The sequence below is a fragment of the Lonchura striata genome, chromosome 1 (genome assembly GCF_046129695.1).
Source record: "Lonchura striata isolate bLonStr1 chromosome 1, bLonStr1.mat, whole genome shotgun sequence".
NCBI classification, from domain to species: domain Eukaryota; kingdom Metazoa; phylum Chordata; class Aves; order Passeriformes; family Estrildidae; genus Lonchura; species Lonchura striata.
Window position 1 is genome coordinate 33,429,845 of NC_134603.1, and position 19,091 is coordinate 33,448,935.

A 19,091-nucleotide genomic window follows, 5' to 3' on the forward strand; every position below is an offset into this window, starting at 1 on the left:
AATATTAATAGCCACCTAGATGTCTTTCTTACCAACTCAACTTCAGTGTAATATTCTTCTTATGGGCACAGAAGAGGGAGTGAGGAGATGTAAGGAGAACAACAGAAGGCACCACAAAGTCCAGCTTTTCTCCCCTGAGAGAAAATGAGTGTTAGGAGTTGGCCAGAGAGATGGCAATGAAAGACTTCTCTTTGGAATTTGTCAGTTCATTGAAAGGAGAAAAAAAATCACCAAGACAAATTATTTTGTTACACCAGAAATTAATTTTCCTCAGGACCAACTCAGGCTCCAGATTTCTGGCAGCAGGCTGAGAACTTGGAGGTCCCAGGGCTTAATTGCCCACACTAGGACTTAGGATCACATATTTCCTCAGAGATCTGTTTCTCAGATCTTGGATATAGTTTGAGGTCATCTTCTAAAAAATAGCTAGACAGCATTTTGTAATTTTCTGCAAGATAGAGATAATATTCTCTATTTTCCACCATCCCTTACCCTAGTCCCTTCTCAGGATTTTAGATTGACAAACAGCAAAAGTGTGGGAAGCCATATAAGGATTGTCTTCACTATTTACAGTTCTATTTTTTCCTTTATGAAATAAAAGCAGGCATGCACTTTGCTGCCAAGGACACCATCACCAGTAATAAATATTCTGCAATAAAGAAGACAGAACTTAGGACAATCATGGTGCATTAAAGCCTTGGGCTTTTTCTCCTTCCAGGGCTAGCAAATCTGGATATCTCTCTTCCATAGTAAAAGAAGTGAAGACACTGGTTTTTATACCAATTTTAGTAAAACTAAATTAGCATTCCTTTGTCACATGGATTATCTTTACTTGTGGACCACATTTTGTTACCCACAAGCAAGAATGAAGGATTTTAGAAGTAAACTCTCACTACATCAATTTCTCATGTGCGGCCTCAGAAAGGCAGACTGTTCAGTCCAAACTATGCACATAGAAACTAATTTCCTTGAATAGTATCAATGTGTTTGGCCTGGTAAAGAGAAGTGTGGACATAGAACAGGAAAGAAATGCATTTAGAAACTTGCCCTGAGCTCTGGTAAGGCTGAAAGAGTAACAAGAAAAAGCAGTCTGCAGCCCATGAACTTGACACAAAAGACACAAGACACAGCTCTTAAGAAACCTAATTATCAACCAAAGATTCAGCCCTTCCTCCAGAGTTTCACATAAATTTGTTGTCAATAAATAATATTAACAGATTTGGTTCCTGGCCAAGTTTATCAATTTTTCTTATCTCTAGCCTCTTTTCTCAAACCTAGTTCCCTACCTTTGCCTGTGGTCAATCTAACTGCAAATGTGACTTAATGGAAGGAGAAAGAAGGGGAGAGAAAGAGCCCCAGGTTTTCATAACACAGATTTAAAACACAGTGGCTCTGAAATGTTTCCCCTTAGATTTTATTTCTGAATAAACTGTGACTATCAACCTTATTTCATTGCTTTTGATTTAGTATTTGAACACACAGCTGAAATGTTGTCTGGTTTCACTCTGCCTTCTGCCAAAAATTCTTGATAGACATGCTAGTTTATCTTTTGCCAGACCCTGTGAATGCATCATAACTGTTGCTGCTCTTTTCTCCAGTGATAAAGACAGAAGGTGCTGCACCACTGCCTGCTCTGCATAGCCTTATATTTCAGTGGAAATCAGCATTTGAAGTGTTACATCTTAGAGCCCAAAGGAGAAGAAAGCTTCATGGAAGATGGTTCTTCATTGGTAAGCAAGACTCCTGTTGCCATCCATAAATCCCTCAGGCTGCTATTATAACCCAGAACAAGCTGTCATCACCCCTAAATACAGAAGACTGTGTGAAAGATTAACAGAACAAAAACAACAAAGAAGTCATTAAAACACCTAGATGATAATATGCTTGAAAATATCTCCCCAAATTTCCTTGTGGCAAGACAGTGATTGAGCCATAGATCAAAGCTATTCTTCTTCAGGGGATGTTCAGGGAGAAGGCAGTACAATGTGTTAACATGCAGGACTACAGCTCTTACAGTAATGGGGAGAAGCAGAAGACTGATCACTGACCTCAGTTATTTTAAATGCACTCTTCTTTCCTTCCAGCAAGAAAAACAAAACAAAACTAAACCAAAAAAACCCTCCACAAAACAAAAAAAGAGCCTTGTTTTTAACAGAATCGACACAAGTTAATAGAACGTGGTTTTAATGCTATATTTCATTTAATTAACTCAGCTTTTTCTGTGTACATTTGCATTGCTAAAAACCTAAAACTGTGAATTGTGTTGGATGAATAGGTTAAATAATTTCTTTGACAAAATAACTTTCACCAGCACACAAATGTTCATGTACAGAGTCTTTGTATCATGGAAAACAAATAGTTATTCAAAGCAAACAACTCTGGTCCACTATGTACTCCTCAGTGATGATACACAAGTACCAATTACAGAGAAACACACTGTCCAGCAATGATTTGCTTTTAAGGCCACAAAAATAACCAAACCAAAACAAAATCTCAAAACAAACAAACTAAAAGAAACAACAACAACAAAAAAGCCCTGTAATGCTCATTGCATTAAGAAATTCTGAAATCTACCCATTTTCACTCTAACTTTTTGCCCTTCTACTCCATCAACTTCATCTGAATATGCCTGAGGTCTGCAATAAGTACTGGGATGAAAATGGCTATAATAAACAACAAGAAAAATAATACCTAACACCAGACTCAAAATAGTTAAGATGCTTACAATTGTAAAACGTATTTCTTTGATAATGGAAGGTTTCCAGAACATATATACAAACAAAATACCTAGAGTCACTACAGTGTGAGTAGCATAATAAATAGAAATGCAAACTTTTGTTCTTCTCCCCTTTATGTTAAAAAATGAAAAAATTAGAATGATTCCAACTACAGTTCTGTACAGATATTCCATCTTCTTAGATTTGCAAAATGTTGTATGCTGTTTCAAAGTCCAAGTGAAGCCACCGATCCAAAGAAATATCAGCAGAATTACAGAAATTCTGACACTGAGTAGAGTGATCAATGAAATACTGAGTATCCAAGAAGTGATGGTAAGCAACTTATAGAAGAGGTACGTGAACTTGGAAAGCACATGAAATTCATCTTTGTCAGGCAGAGATTTTCGTAGTGATATCTGATAATCAACCATTGTTAAGGAGATACCACAAAAAGACATCATAATGGCAGCATCTAAACAAAACACAAGGAAAAATGTTACATCAGAGAAAAAGATACACTATGATTGCTGAATGAAGTTTTACAAAATATCATGCATCCCTAACACTTTCTTTAACCCAGTTCTATATTTACTCTCTGCTCCAAAGCAAATCACCATAATTTTAAGGCTTGCTTTAGTTACTTAAATCTAGGCATCTGATGACGTTTGGTACACTTACGTTATCCTGCCCAGCCCCTGGTCCTTAATAGCCTTGTCTAAGTTGTGTGTCTTATCTGCCATGTCCATACACAGGTGACTTAGAAATTCCCAAAGTATTGCAAATAGACCATAAAAATTTAAGTTTCAGCAACCAATATATGTGAGTCTGCTGTGTCTAAAATGTAGAAATCTATAACTAATGCTTGATCCATCACATGGTCGTATCAAAGATGAGATTTGTCTGATCCTTTTCCATGAGTAAGTTTTGACTCCATGGACTTTGAGGAACACTAGACATCAATGCAGATATCCCAATTTGGTTAGGTAAATTCCAAACCAGAATATGTCAATGTCTTGCCTGTAATTCTGCTAGTTTTAGAGCTGGAAATGGTGCAGCTACTGTCTTGCTTCTGCTTCTGAGAGTTGAACCAATATCTCTTCACCATGTTGCATTCTACAATATTGACATCTCCTTAGATTTAGTTTTGACTCTGTCCCTCACCTGTAACCTATGCTCATGGGCCTGCTTTTATTATGTAACTGATTTCCAAATGCCCAGCTAGCAGTTTTAAAATAATCCATAATCAAAACCACACATATCAAACTGCTCTGCAAATTACAAGCTAATTGCATTAAGAGCTTCTTTTCAAGTGATGCATCATTATGGTTTTATTAGATATTATGAATTTTATATTTATGATGCACAGTATTTTAATATGACTTTTCATTTTATAGTGAAATCTTCCTTCTTATTGATTTAGCAAAATGGACCATTTACTAGAGAGAAATTCTAATTAAATGCAGAGTAATAATACAGCGGAACACGTTTTCCAAGGTACATTTAAAATGTTATCCAGTCACGAGTTATATTTTTAGGTAAGATATTCAATTTGCAACAGAAGAAAAAAGACTTACATTGATAGAAATGAGTTTTGCCATGTTCCATGAGGATGTAAATCTGAAGAAAAAGTTGTGGTGTGGTCTCAAGAAAAGTCTTGAACACCCTGAGCATGTTAATATCAGTCACTGCATCAATAGCTTGTTTTTCAATGCCATTGGAAGGATCTACTTCTGATGCACTTCTGTTACTTGTTTGTTTAAATGCAACTTGACAGCCATATTTCAGAGCAAACCAATACCTATTTTAAAAAGGACACTTGATTAGACAGGACTTTTTAGAAGACCAAACCAATAAAATTATATAGCTTTATAACAACTTTTTCCTTCTTCTATTCTGGTAAAATTATGTCTGATACCGGTCTGGTATCAGGGATATCAGAGAATAATTTAAGCCCATCAATACCATGCAATAATAAAACTAATGAAACAGAATGAGACTTTTCTGAATAAAGATACAAACTTAATTTTGTTAGGATCTAATTTCTTTAAATTACTGCATTTCTGAAAATTCACTTAGCATCTCTCCTCAGTCTCTCCTTGAGATATTCATTCACTTTCTTTGTATCCTTTTCAGGGTATTAATGAATATCCAGCTGTGAATATCCACATCTAAGTAAGTAGAATATAGATCCATAAGCCCCAAGGATAATATCTGATTAATCACAAACATAAAACGGACTTTTAAAACAACCTACTACATTGTTATTTTCTAAATAATCAGAAGACTTATATTTCAGAAAATACTGAAATATAATTTTCACTCTTTTTTTTTTTTTCATTTTTGTGTCATGGTCATAGTTTTATATAGGTAACAGTAACAGGCAGATACACTGCTTGCTAATACCCTATCAAATGAGATATTTATTAAATACATTATGATGTAGGGTAGAGAAATCTAGTCTTGCTATAATAGCAGAGGTCCTGAGATGTGGAGAGATAGGATACAGTGTAGAAAAGCACATGCATAGGATGATAAGGGATGGCTTAAAAAAAGGGATAGGAATGAAAAAATACTTATGTAGCAATTTTAACTGTATTACTATTATTATTATTACTGAAGACTTTTATGCACAGATGTAATCTTTCTTTTTATGTAACTAATAGATATAGACTAATAACAATTCTTGGAATCAACTATTAGAATTTAATTTATACTAAGTTCTTGGCTTTATAGGTATATAAATCCACGTGTTCGTCCATAAATAGGATTTTGACCATAGCAGGCTTCAGACTTCTAAACCTGTTTCTGTCTATTTAGTTCCCAGATGTTTTAAGCTTCTGACATCCTTCTCCAATGAACCCACTTTGACTATAACCAGCAGACAAGACAGCCTAGGTGGTTCCTTTTAAAGAAAACTCACTGTTATTCAGCCTATTTTTATAGCCTTGCAAACACTACTAGAGTCTTTCCTCATCAAAAGAGAAACTAATTCAGTGAATAAATTATGACAGTTTCATCATTCATTTGGATCTATTTTCTTGAGAAATTAAGCAGAACACCACAGGCCAACACTTGCTTATCTTAGCTATACAAGACCGCTAATACACAAGCTGAGAAAGGCAAGGTCCTATGCCTTAACTTGCCTCCTATTTACATTCCATAAGACAGCATCTGAGAGAACTTCAAGATTCATGCTGAAGTGCAGCTTTCTAATTCCCTGACCATCCACAGGATCACACACACCAGGGGCCTGATGAAACCCGTGCGTTGCATTTACCGTGTGTAGAGAACAAGAGGGCAGCGGATCATCAGACCATCAGCCAGCCAGACCTCACAGGGCTGTCTCCTCCCAGTGTAACGCTGGAGCTCAGCACTCCTCCTTAATAAGGGAGCTCGGAAGAATCCCTGGCTCCTTCAGGGGTTAAAAGTTTAACACCTTTACCACCGTTAAAGACCAAATCCTTCTGACCACAGGGAAGGCAGTGTAAGGCTCTCCTCCACAGCCAGGATTGTCAGTTCCTGGGTTAAGGGCATGCTAGAGGAGTCATTACCTATTCCCTGGTATGTTAAGGCATTTTGACCATGCAAGTGAGAACTGCAACGTGGAAGCAACAATAGGAGGAGGTGTGGAGCAACTTTGTTACACAAGAGACTTTCCTTTTCTCCTTGCAGATTCATAGACTGCATCCCTGCCACTCAGTCCATGAACTGCCTCTGGATCCATTGTTTATTCCCAAAGGAAACTCATTTTTATTTTTATGGTTTTGTGTATTTATCTTATTGTTCCCTGAATAACCACTCATAAGCAATGAACTGAACTGTTTGGCAAGGCATCTAAAGCTTTTTCCTGTTTATAAAACAATTAGTATTCCAAAACATCTGGTTCTTGCATCTGAGATGTAAAAATCTGGAAAGTTTGCAATGTTTTCAAGAAAAAACAATTGGGTAGACTAATCTGCTAGTTGTCCATGGACTTATCCACCAGAGCCTGTGTTTGTCCAAGCAGCAAGAAGTGGAAATCAGCTGCAAAAATTCTGAGCTGCAGAGCTCACTGTTGAGATGGCAGGTGACATGTAAGGCAAGAGATGTCCTAAAAGAAATATTTCAGCTGGATAAATACCTGAAATCACTTGTAAGTTTTTAGAGCACATTCCTTCTGAGCATTGTGTATTAGGTTTATATTGTTATAAGATGGTTTGCTATGTATTTTTCATTAGTTGTAGGGGTTTTGGTTAGTCCACTTCTGACTTTGAACACTAGATAGAATACATTATTTTTTTTGAGTAAACTCCAAATACTTCTACTGCTCTTTGATTTTGTATTAAGCAGGGTGGTATTCTCCAAGATGCACATGTTTATGTTACTTACTGTAAGTACACTGTGACAAATTTTCATATTTTAAGAGTATTTTGTACTTATACTATCATTCTCATCTGTCTCTTTAGCATGTAGTATGACCTTATAGGAAGGGCTCATAACCAACTTTTAGACCTAATGCTGAAGTATGTCCCCAGCCTAGGGCAAAGTTCAGTCCATACTAAAGGATAGGTCAGGTTTAAATTTTCTCCTTTATCATGCCCACAGCTCAGTTAAACCCTATGCCTGCTCTGAAAATATTATAGCTATACTACTCTAATCTATTTTCCTATAATATATCTATTGCTACAGGAGTTCTGTGCTTCAATATTCACAAACTGCAAAGTCTTTTAAAAAGGTACTACAATTGTAATAAAAATACATTAATAAAAATATTGGATTAGAGCTAGAGGTACATCTTAAATGGAATGTGAAATGGTTATGTCAATAATACAGACAAATGCAAGTTTACCATTTACTTTTTCTCCTTATAAATTCATCAAAGAGAACAGGTTTTTTGTTATTTCAAGGCATATAAGCTACTTGGAAGCCAACAGATAAAAAACCTACAATTTCTTTGCAACTGGTATTGTCATATGTGAATGGCAAAGAATTACTAGTGTTTCTAAATATCATTCATTTTGACAGGAGAAAAAAAAGGGTTTCTGCATTTGTAGTATTGCTTTGTGGAGAACACAGATAACAGGGCTCCTACTTGTTATAAAAACTCATGGAAACACAGCTCCATTGTCTCTCTGTTCTTGAGATGTTCCTCAATATTCACCATCATTTCACAAGTGATGAAGTTTGATCCTGTAAAATTAGGAAGGCTTTGTCTTTGGCTGGGAATTCGCAGGGATGACAGCTATTTTGTTTTGTTGCTTCACAGTCTTCACATGTGACAAGCAAGTGGCCTTGCCAATGTTTCCATATCACATGCTTCCTCTCTGATTTCCACTGACTTGTAACACAATCCCAGCATTATACTACATCTCATCAAACTACACTGATAAATATTTGGGTGCCATTTACAAATTCATATAGGCAGGGTGTGAGTGGCCTGGCAATAATGATTGTCCTGTCAAAATTCTGGCCATGCAGTCATAGCCTTCAGTATTGCATAAATCCTTATCAAAAGAAAATTACTCTCCGCTGCATGTTAAATTTCACCTTCTAAGTATCAAAATACTTGGATTAAACCCATGAAACTAATGCAACTAAGTCAATACTTAGGTCAGTAAATTTATATTAAGAAAATGTGATCAAACATAGAATCACAGAATCATTTCATTTGGAAAAGATCGTTAATATCATTGAGAACAACTACTGCTCTAGCACTATCAAGTTGGTGGACCTAAATGCCACATCTACATGTCTTTTAAATATCTCCAGAGATGGAGACTCACCCACTTCCTTGGGCACCTGTTCCAATGCAGTGAAGAAAATTTTCCTAACATCCAATCCAAACTTTCCCAGTGCAAGCTGGGGCCATTTCCTCTCATCCTGTCATTTGTTAATTGAGAAAAGAGACTGACTCCCACCTCACAGCAGCCTGCTTTCATTTGTAGAGAGCAGTAAGAGTTTGACACAGGGTGTAGGTAACTTAACCTCAGTGACATCTCCTAGCCAGATGACTCAACATCCTTGTTATTGTTCAGTTCCACTTGCAGAGCCCCATACCTGTTATGCCAGGGCACCTGTGAAGATAGGGTAGTCACAGGGGAGGCACACCTGCTGCACTGGGCAGGAACTTGTTGCCATTGCCCCTTAGCCTTAAGTCACTGTGTTCAGTCAGGCGAAGAGTGCATAGGGAATCATCCATCTCACACATCCTGCCTGCCTGTGGGGCAGTCTCAGGGAAGGCAGAGTGTGATTCTAGCAGTTTGCAGAGTATCTCTCTGTCCCTGATACTCCTCAGCCTACTCACCTCCCCCCAGAGCTCTGTCACTAAGCAGAGGAGCTCCTTTTCCAGAGTGCATGTCCCACAGGTGTGCTCAGTGCTGCCAGCTGGGACTGCTTCAGAACAGGGCCCAACCTGCAGCCCATCACCTATGTTGTCTCTGAATTTTCCTCACTGACTTTTAGAAATATATGATGAAATAACCCCAGGTTCAGCAAAGCACTCATGTTCACTCTGATGTCTCATGGATCTAGAATTAATTTTTACAAATATGCAAAAAAATCTTTTTTTCTTCTTCTATTCAAAGTTGCAAGGCATTCTGAGCATCAAGAAGCACAAAAGCAGATGACAGTATCACAGTGGCTGCTGACTATGTGACCTATTCTGACAGCAAAAGTTATGAATTGCTAATGTTTAGTCCCCCACAGGTGTATCCTAGACTGATGAAGCACACTGCTAAACATCAGACAGCTCCAGAATTCATATGGTGCCCTAAGGAAATCTCCCATTTCCCCACATTCTGTGACAGTGTTATTGTCTTAATATTGTCTTTTTCGTCACGACTGTTCTCAATTCTACAAACACCTGTGTGAACCATTTAAATGGGTCAGGCTGAATATAATTTTAGTCAGCACGTTAAAATGTACATTTTTTAACTTAATTTTGTCTCCTTATAGAGCATACTATTTCATATGAAATATAATTGGAGGTATGCACCCTTTCCAGCAAAAGAAACTAAATCCTTCTTAGATAAGAAATATTTTTAATTTTGTTTGCCTCTGATTTTATATTTATTGTATGTATGTATATACATATATATATATATATATATATATATATATATATATATATATATATCAGCATGATTTGCATATTTATTACTTAGCATTGACAGTGTGTTAGCAAAACCAAACTGATTCCCATTGTTCTGTGCACTGTACAAAACCTCCAGGGTACTAGTTTGTAAGTCACCAGTTCTAGCACCTAAAGGGAGCCTAGAAGAAAGCTGAAGAAGGACTTTGTACAAGAGCATGGAGTGATACAACAAGAGGGAATGGCTTCAAACTGAAAGACTGTAGGCTAAGAAAAGATATCAGGGTGAAACTCTTTCCTGTTGGGGTGGTGATGGACAGGTTTCCCAGAAAAGCAGTCTGCCCCATCCCTGGAAGTGTTCAAGGCTGTGTTAGATGGGGCTTTGATCAACCTGGTCAAGTAGAAGGTATCTTTGCCCATGGCAGGGGGGTTGGAAGGAGCTGATTTTTAAGGTCCCTTCCAAACCAAACCATTCTAGGAGTCTAAGTTCAAAGATGGATCAGGAGGTGTAAAAGGAGATGAAAGGAGGAAGAAGGAAAGTAAGAAAGGAAAAAATTAAAAAAGATAATTTGATAAGATTTATTCACATCTTATAATTTCAAGCCTCCAAATCTTATTTAATGGCTAGGCCCTCATTTTCCTCTTTGAATGAAGAATATGAGTTTCTGCTCCAAATGACCTTCTAGAGAATCTCACCTTAACAAGTGTGACCTGACTTGACAGAATCCATTTTTATCCATTTACTGTACAGATAAACCTGAGAGACTCATTGTCTAAATTAACTACATAAATTAGATGACTAAGTGGGAGGACAGGAGGAAGTTGTACCTTGATACACCTAAGGAAAATACATATAATAAAAGTATGTAATAGTTAATCACAAAGCCCAGATGCCAACTTGCTGTTACCAGCTTATACTTTACAATATGCTGAACTGTGAGGAGTGGCTGAAAGAACTTTGTAACTTATACATAACACCTTGGAAATTTTCCAAGCATAAGTAGCAGCACTGGAGAAAATATCATTTGTGCAATAAAGAACAAGCAACCAAGTTGACAACACTGTCAAATAACAAAATAATGTTGACTACATAATAAGCCACTCAGAGAATGTGGAGCTAAATCTGGAAAAGAAGATTCAAAGTTATAGAAATTCATGGTAAGAGATATTCATTGGAAAGTGTATGAGTTCAGGTAAATCCAAGAGTTTGTAGATTGCTTTAGAGTTAAGGTAATCCACTAAGCAAACAAAGTTTCCTATCACCATTAAGTCAGTCCATGCAAATATCCTTACTAACTATTCAGCTATTCATTTCTCTTCTGAATCTTGGTGAGTTTACTACACATGTTTAGACACTCAGGTTGAAACTTTACTTCATCAGCTGTCTCAGATGCTTACTGTGCATAACATCACTTTGAAAACTCCTATTTATCAGTTATGACAGTACTACATCTCAAAGCAATCATTTTTATTAGGTATGCCTCATCAAATGGCTGGTTAATCAAACAGAGCAGGGTTGTGAATGATAAAAATCATTGCTTACAGGTATATGGAAGACGAACTACATGTCCATCAAAACCTGACAAAATTTACCACCAAAATCCATTTATTCACATGGAACAGTAATTGTTAAGGACAGAATTGCTCTTGTCCCTGAAGCGATACTAAGCACTTCTTAATAACTGTCCAAAAGCACCATTTCTCATTTTAAAATAAATGTTTAAATGTGCTTACCTTATAAAAATTCCACAATGAAAGAGATGAACTAGAAAAACCAACTTCTGCTTCCCAGTATCAGTACCTTCCCAGTCATTTTTAAACCACTCATAACTAAATATCTGAGTTATTATTGATGAAATACCTCTAAAACAGAGTATCAATATACTCCAAGAATATTGTCCTTGACAGAAATATCTACTAGCTACCCAGAAGTCGACTCCAATATCAACTACATAAATTATCATTCCACCAACTAAAAAAAAGAAGTTCTGCTTAGTAAACTTCCTAATATGTGAAGCTGCCACTGCTGTCATTCTCTCTTCACTTAATGTAAAGGAATATAAATGCTTTCCTACAATGGAATCTTTTTCCTGTCAATACCATCTTCTCATATTGCTTCATACAAAGGAAAGTTGGGTTGTCCATTTTTATTATGGCAAAGAGACTTGCATTTTCCTGTGCTCTTGATTTAAATAGTAAATTAACTTGTAAAATACATATCTATTTTGGAAAATATAAATGTAAATAGTCTTTTTAATTGATGGAGTAGTTCTTCTTTACTGATTCCTAAAAAGAAGAAGAAAAAAAGGAAGATTAGCAGTAACAATACCTTCATCATTTAAAATATCCTACAGCAATTCTCATGACCATTTGAACAGGCAAGTACAAAATACAGAATGTGCTGAGACACCAGTGAACAATCAGCCCAAGAGAGCTGCATTTCTGAACCTGCTAAGGTCACCCATTCTCCCAAACAATGACTCTCCACTAGAACAGCTGTTGAGATAATTCCTAAGAATTGCAAAACACTAAGAAACAAGTTTTTAAAAGCAGCTTATGGAAAAAAGATTTATTCCTTCCCAGAACATTCTTAATTTCTGAACTCTTCTTCTTTACTGTGCATGGCACAAAATGTTAAGGAAACTTTTGTCTTGAGCACACACCATGGTACCAGAATAAACATCATTTGGCAGTTTCCATTTGTGTGCAAACATCCAGTGTTTTTATCATTTCTGCTTGGTTTTCCACACACAGTAGTAAAGTGCTAAATAAGATTGCAGCTCTCCTGTTAAAGAGGCTTCTGAGGAACCAGACCTAGACATGTCTATACCTCTTTGAGAAATGTCTTCTAAGCTGTGTGTAGCTACATATAGATGATTTAACCACATAGCTCACTGTAAATATATTTCATTTGTAGTCAGAACTACATTTTACATTGCCCAACACTGCAAGGATTCTTGTGATCTCTTGGGTAGTCCTTACATGTCTTTCCTCTCTAGATCTGTGGTATTTGGCGGGTGAAACAGAAAAGCTATAAGGCAGTACATTCTTTCTCTCATTCACCTCTGCAAAGCTATAAACTTAAAATTACAAGGTCCCTTTACTTCATTTACATATCTTAGGAAAAAGCTGCTGGCAGCAAATACAAAGGATGGGATGCAGGACATGCCAAGCCTGGGCTGGTGCCAGTGCCAAACAGCTGCAGACAATACATGGAGAACAGCTGCATGAGGGAACTTGGAACAGGGAAAGGGCAGGTGGAGGCAGGTCCCTTTGGATTTTGTGAATTCAGGCACACTGTCACAGAGGAATGAAATTAGATAATTGGTTAATAACCCATAAACAAAGGTAATAACTGTTCTATGCTTGGGTTGACTGGGCACCTCTTCACTGTGACCTAGGTACAAACCCAAAAAAGAGAATTTAAGTTCTTAATTTCCTAATGAAGACAAGTGGGAACATAACAGCCTGAAAAGGTGATGAGTGTATGGCTTACTTTTTTGGATCTAGGCCTTAGCTATTTCTATCCTCTCATTCTATCTCCTACTTAGGTTTCATGTCCTGGCCCAGAAGAGGTCAGAAAGATCAGGCGAGCTTGCAGCTGGGATAGTTGGAATCCTTTCACCGTTCTTTCCTATTCTCTCCAATAAAATACCACTAATCTCTTGCAAATCACCAACACAATTTATATTCATTTCACAGTTAGATTCTGGGAAGTGGACTTAGTACAAAGTCCATCATAAATTAAACTCTGTGTTTACAAACACAAAAAGACAAGTTAACCATGAGCCAGCAATGTGTGGCCAAGAAGGCAAATGGCATTGTGGAGTGCACTATGACCAGTGTGGCCAGCAGTTTAAGGGTGGCTATTCTCCCCCTCTACTCTGCCCTGCTGAGGCTGCATCTGGGGTACTGTGTCCAGCTCTGAGATCCCCGGTTCAATAAAGACAAGGAACTACTGAGAGGGTCTGGAAAAGGGTTATAAAGATGTTTGAGAGACTGGAACATCTGTCTCATGAGGAGAGGCTGAGAAAGATGTTCAAGCTGGAGAAGAGACTACTGAGAAGGGGTCTTATCAATGAACACAAATATCTTAAGGCCAGGTGTCAAGAAGATGGGGCCAATTCTTTTCAGTGATGCACAGCAACAGGACAATAGGCAATGGACACAAACTTAAACACAGACAGTTCCATCTGAATATGAGAAAAAACTTTACTTAGAGAGTGACAAAACACTGGAACAGGCTGCCCAGTTGTGGAATCTCCTTCTCTGGAGATATTCAAAACCTGCCTGGATGGAAACCTGTGCAATCTGTTACAGAACCTGCTTTAGCAGGGGGTTTGGATCAGATGATCTTCAGAGGTCCCTTCCAACCCCAACTGGTTTGTGACTCTGAATTTTCTGTCAGAAAATTTGTGTATGAACCAACTTAAGAGTTTATTACTAGGATTCATTCAAGAAAATTCCAAAGGAAACAGTATTTACTCTATATAACAACATGCCATTCTGCAACTTGAGTACCGCCTTTGTCAAGATGTATCTATGGTTTTTAGAACAGATTTAAAACCAGAAGCAAACATTAAAGAAAGCAAAAAAAAGCAAGTTCACTGACTGTTACAGGAAGCACAATATTAACAGGTTAGTCAATAACTCGATTCAAACAGAAAGTCTTTTGGAAGACAATTTATGGCCATGTCAGGCAAGATACCAAGTGTTGTGGCGCGGCAACCAAGGTTCATATTTAATGACTAATACTGTAATAGACATTCAAGTGGCAAGGAGTAGCCTTACACCTGGAATGAGCAGAAAAGGTAACAGGATTCCTCCTTCTTTATAGACTCCCTATCCTTTTTGTAAATGCGCACTTCACAAAGTGGAATAGGAGAAAGGAAGTTTTACAGGCAGACTCCTCTGAAATAACAGCATGAAGAGAAGCTGTGAGCCAGGGTATTTCTACTCCTGACAAGCCTACTGTCCAAACTACTGTCATGTCAGCAGTTTGCAGACCCATCTGAACATCTTGGTGCTATTTGAAGCCATCAGGTTAGCTGAGATAAATGAAGAGCCACACATTATCAAGCATGTCAGCTTGCTCACTGTCTTACAATTATTTTGAATAAGGATTCCAGTCCTGAAAGAGCCTTGGAACAGCTGAGAAGACACAAGGTTTATATTTTGTTCATGGCAACCTAAAAAAAATTCACACAAATCTGTTATCACATATGTCCATTGCCTTAATTCCAAATCCAAGCACCAACACCTGCTCACAAGTGCACATAAAATCAGTGTTGAAGATTCCAGCCTTTGATAACCCTACATTTTATGCATGATAATACTCTAAAGAGCACCATGGTCTCAGTACCAGGTGGGCTTCAATTAAGTGCCACAGGAGAAGGTCTCTTTTATCAATCAGAATTAAACTGTCCCCAGTCTTATTGAACACATTATATGAAGAGTAAACTGTCAGTCAACATAAATATAAGCCCCCTCTAAAAACTAACATACCGAATCAATTTGTGATACAGAAGCATTTTGTGATAAAACAGAAACAATAAAATTGAATTATAAAGGCTTTAGTTCTCACTACATATTTAAAATTCTATTTTAAAATGCTGTTACCTTAATACTGGCCATGGATAGAGGTCTTTTTCACTTCAAAAACTGTAGATTTCCATATTCACGGCTTCCTCATCCATACCTTTACAAGACATGCAATCCAAGGAAATTAAAGGGCTTACTGATATAACACAAAGTGAAACTCAAATCATATGGAAAACATGTGACACAGTTAATGATTTACTATCTGTCCTTCTTATGCTGGTATTACAAAAATTGTATTCTAAAAATTTTGCATAGAAGTCCCTGTTAATAATAAATACTAAGTTTAACAGATTATCACTTTCTTTTCAATAAAATCACTTAACAATTTACCTCCTCAAAGTAAAATTAAAAAGGTACCACTTTGCCCCTGTATGTTTCTGTGTCTGTGTATTCTTTTTCAAATTTAGACTTTAGTTCATTAGACGTGTTGAGCAAAAGTCAATAGATATTTCTGGAAACACAAGTGTATGTGTGTGTGATTATATGCGTATGTTTGCTTATATATATATATATTCATTAATTTATTTGTACACCCATGTATATGTCCCAAAGATTTATACAAAAAGAACAATTTTTTGGCTATAATTAAAAACTGCAATACAATGCACTTAAAAAAAAAATAGCCCTTCTGTGCAATGATGCATGAAGCGATTGCATGTAGCATAGAACAGGTGATGAAAATTGTTTTCCTCTAGTAAAAACACAGGTGTTTCCAAGAATCTGCTCCAGCTGAGCTGTTGTTACTCAACATGACATTTTTATGCATGTTTAAAACAGCAAAAACACAGGTGTGATTTCACCTCTGTTATGTGCTGCACAGGATGATGCTCACCCTCAGCCTGTATCTTTTCTAGCTCTTAGGACAGGAGGTATAATCCTCAGTGTCTTCATAACGAACATGATAACCACCCTTGTCTTTTTTGGTGCCTTCCTGCTTCTCCCTTACACTTTAGAAACATCCTAGTCCTAAACAGTCCTTGCAGTGCTTGAAAGGCCATTAAGTCAGCCAAACCACAAACTCACTGCTATGACCTTTATTATAATATGAAAAAATTACAAAACTCTATGGCACAGAGGGAGGGGCAAAGTTTCTGTGCCAAATTCTTGGAGTGTAAATCAAGCAACTCACAAGATAAATTACTGGCAGGATGATTCATTTGTTTTCTGGTTAGACTTGGCATCAAAGCAAGCACAATTGTAAATTGTGACAAATCTCCTATGGTATTCAGTATATATCCTTTCATTTGCTTCCAAATGTTGGTAGGAAGGACCCTTAAAATATTTATAGGCATTGCTGAGGCTTCTTTTCTCCACACAGGACAGTACCAGCTCTTTCAGACTTTCCTTATTATGGAAATGTCCCAGGCCCTTCATCATCCCCTCAAATCATCTCCCACAAACCTGCTGATCTGACTATTTTACATTTCCTACATGGTGTTGCCTCTCCATGCAGGAATCTTTCAGCCCATGCCTTTCTCTCTGCAAAATCTGCTTCACTTCTTTTTGGTTTAAGGTCTTTTTACTTATCTCTGTACCAGATAAAAAGAATAAAAATATAATGAAACAGAAAGGAAAATTCTGCAAGTAAAAATATCAACTTGAGCTATTCATGTGCCAATGACTATGAAGATAAGTCTCTCAAGACATTTTCTATCTGCTATTCAATTGATTATGACTAATTATTGCAAAATGACATGCTTGTGCTATTGTATTAAGCCATTACACAACCACAGTGGAGAGGCATTCATCCTCAACATTTACATTTAAAATGTGAAAAAAAAGCCAAGTGCCAATACTCAAAGATTTCTTGAGTGCTAAAAATTCAAACCTTGCTGGATTTTCAGAAATAACAGTCTGTGTCTTGTGCACCTCATAGTTGTTACAAAATTAATCATTGAATAGCACCAACAATCTAATTTTACATTTATTTATTTGTTATTTAGGAAACTCAGCTGGTTTTGGTTTTTTTACAGGTTGCTTAAATGCTTCAGAACATTTTCTCCCCTCAAAAATTTAACAATGCAAAACAGTCAGAGATCCAAAAGAACTTGAGGGTATACATTCATCTTTTCCTGTATCACATCAGAGCATAATAGCAGGGCTTTCAGTCCATGCCTATTACCTCTGTATTTTAAGAGGAACAACAGATTTTTTAAACAGATGGGCTTGTGCAGGAAACGGAGATGATCAAAGAACCTGTACTTCGTTCTCCAAAGGCACCATTGCTGCCACCTACAGATGAAACAAATTCACAGCTCCTGCCTAACATCAGAAAATGCTTTACTACACAACAGCAAGAGTTGTAACAAGTATTCCCTGGAGAACAACTTTATAGCTTGAGGGGGGGAAAAAGCCTTGTGATGTTCAAAACAATGCCACCTGAGTTATCAATGACATATAAAAAAAATATAAATTTGGAAACCCTCTCTAAACCTTCAGAATTTTCTTTAAAAATAAAAAACCATTTAAATATACAACTTGGTTTAGGTCATAGCTTTTTCTAATGACTAAATTAAACTTTACTTGAAGACTGAAAATGGGTTGAAAGTCCAATAGCTATACAAATATGCTACAAAAATAGCATAAGAGGGTACCTCAGGATTAGGTAAATACAGGTCTAGTCATAGCTTCTTACAAAAGAGCATAGAGGTAAATGATATGGGGAGAGATGAGAATATTGTGTATGGGGTTTTCTTTATTATTTCAACAACATACCTGCACACATAAAAGCTTCTTTCCTTTGACCTGAAACATCCCTTCTGTTGTCTGTAGTTCAAACTTTAATGAGCATGAAAATAAAAAAAATAAATGTAGTGGTTTCATACCTGAAATGAGTAAATGGGTATCTCAAATAAGTAAAGATTTTTTCAGATAAATCAAGGAAATTGGTTTGAAGGCCTAAATATAGGGATTATCAGCATCAGTGGTACAGTTTCCGGCTGTGGCTTTGTATTGCTATGATCACCTTACAACAGGTACTATATGAGATTTTATATAAGAATAAAACAATCAGATAATATTTAAAGTCCTAATATTAGCAGTTACCCACAGTAATATTACCTGCTTTTATTTCCGATTAAATTATGTTTATTCTTCACTTACATATAGTTTAAGGAGAGAACAACTCTATCCTATTTTCTTTAACAATGTCACTTGAAAGGCAATTAATCAGGGGTTTCAGAGGAGATGCTGCAGAGCCAAACAGGGAAATCTCAGTACCTTGCAGGATCTACAATGAACAGTGCTTACAAACACATTATTTCGGCTTGGATGACAGTGACACAATTTCACAAAATCACAGAATGGCTGAGCTGGGGAGAGACCACTGGAGTTCATGTTTGAAGCCCCCAGTTCAAGCAGGGCCACCTAGAGCCAGATGCCCAGGACCGTGTCCAGATGGGTTTTGAGTAGCTCCAAGGATGCAAATCCACAACCTCCCTGGGCCAGCTCTTGGTCACCCACACAGTGAAAAACTGTTTCCTGATGCTCAGTGAACATCCTATGCTCCACTTTGTGCCCATGGCCTCTGGTGCTGGCACTGGGCACCATGACAGGACCTGAGGCGATTCCCCTGTGACAGAGCCTGGGCACCGTCTCTTCAGGTTTTTACACACGATGAGATTTTCCTGAGCCTGTTCTTCCCCGGGCTGGACAGTCCCAGCTCTCTCAGCTTTTCCTCACGAAAGAGATGCTCCAGTCCCTTC

The 19,091-nt window shown here is 37.2% G+C and overlaps 1 protein-coding gene across 1 annotated transcript; it reads right to left on the minus strand.

Annotated features, from left to right (window-relative positions):
* Positions 1-2,545: 2,545 nt before the first annotated feature.
* Positions 2,546-11,819, minus strand: XKR9 (XK related 9). Its single transcript, XM_021543383.3, has 3 exons — positions 11,521-11,819; positions 4,292-4,515; positions 2,546-3,189 (listed from the first exon to the last, which is right to left on the minus strand). Exons 1-3 carry the CDS (start codon positions 11,817-11,819, stop codon positions 2,546-2,548), a joined length of 1,167 nt encoding a protein of 388 aa, XP_021399058.3.
* Positions 11,820-19,091: the final 7,272 nt, after the last annotated feature.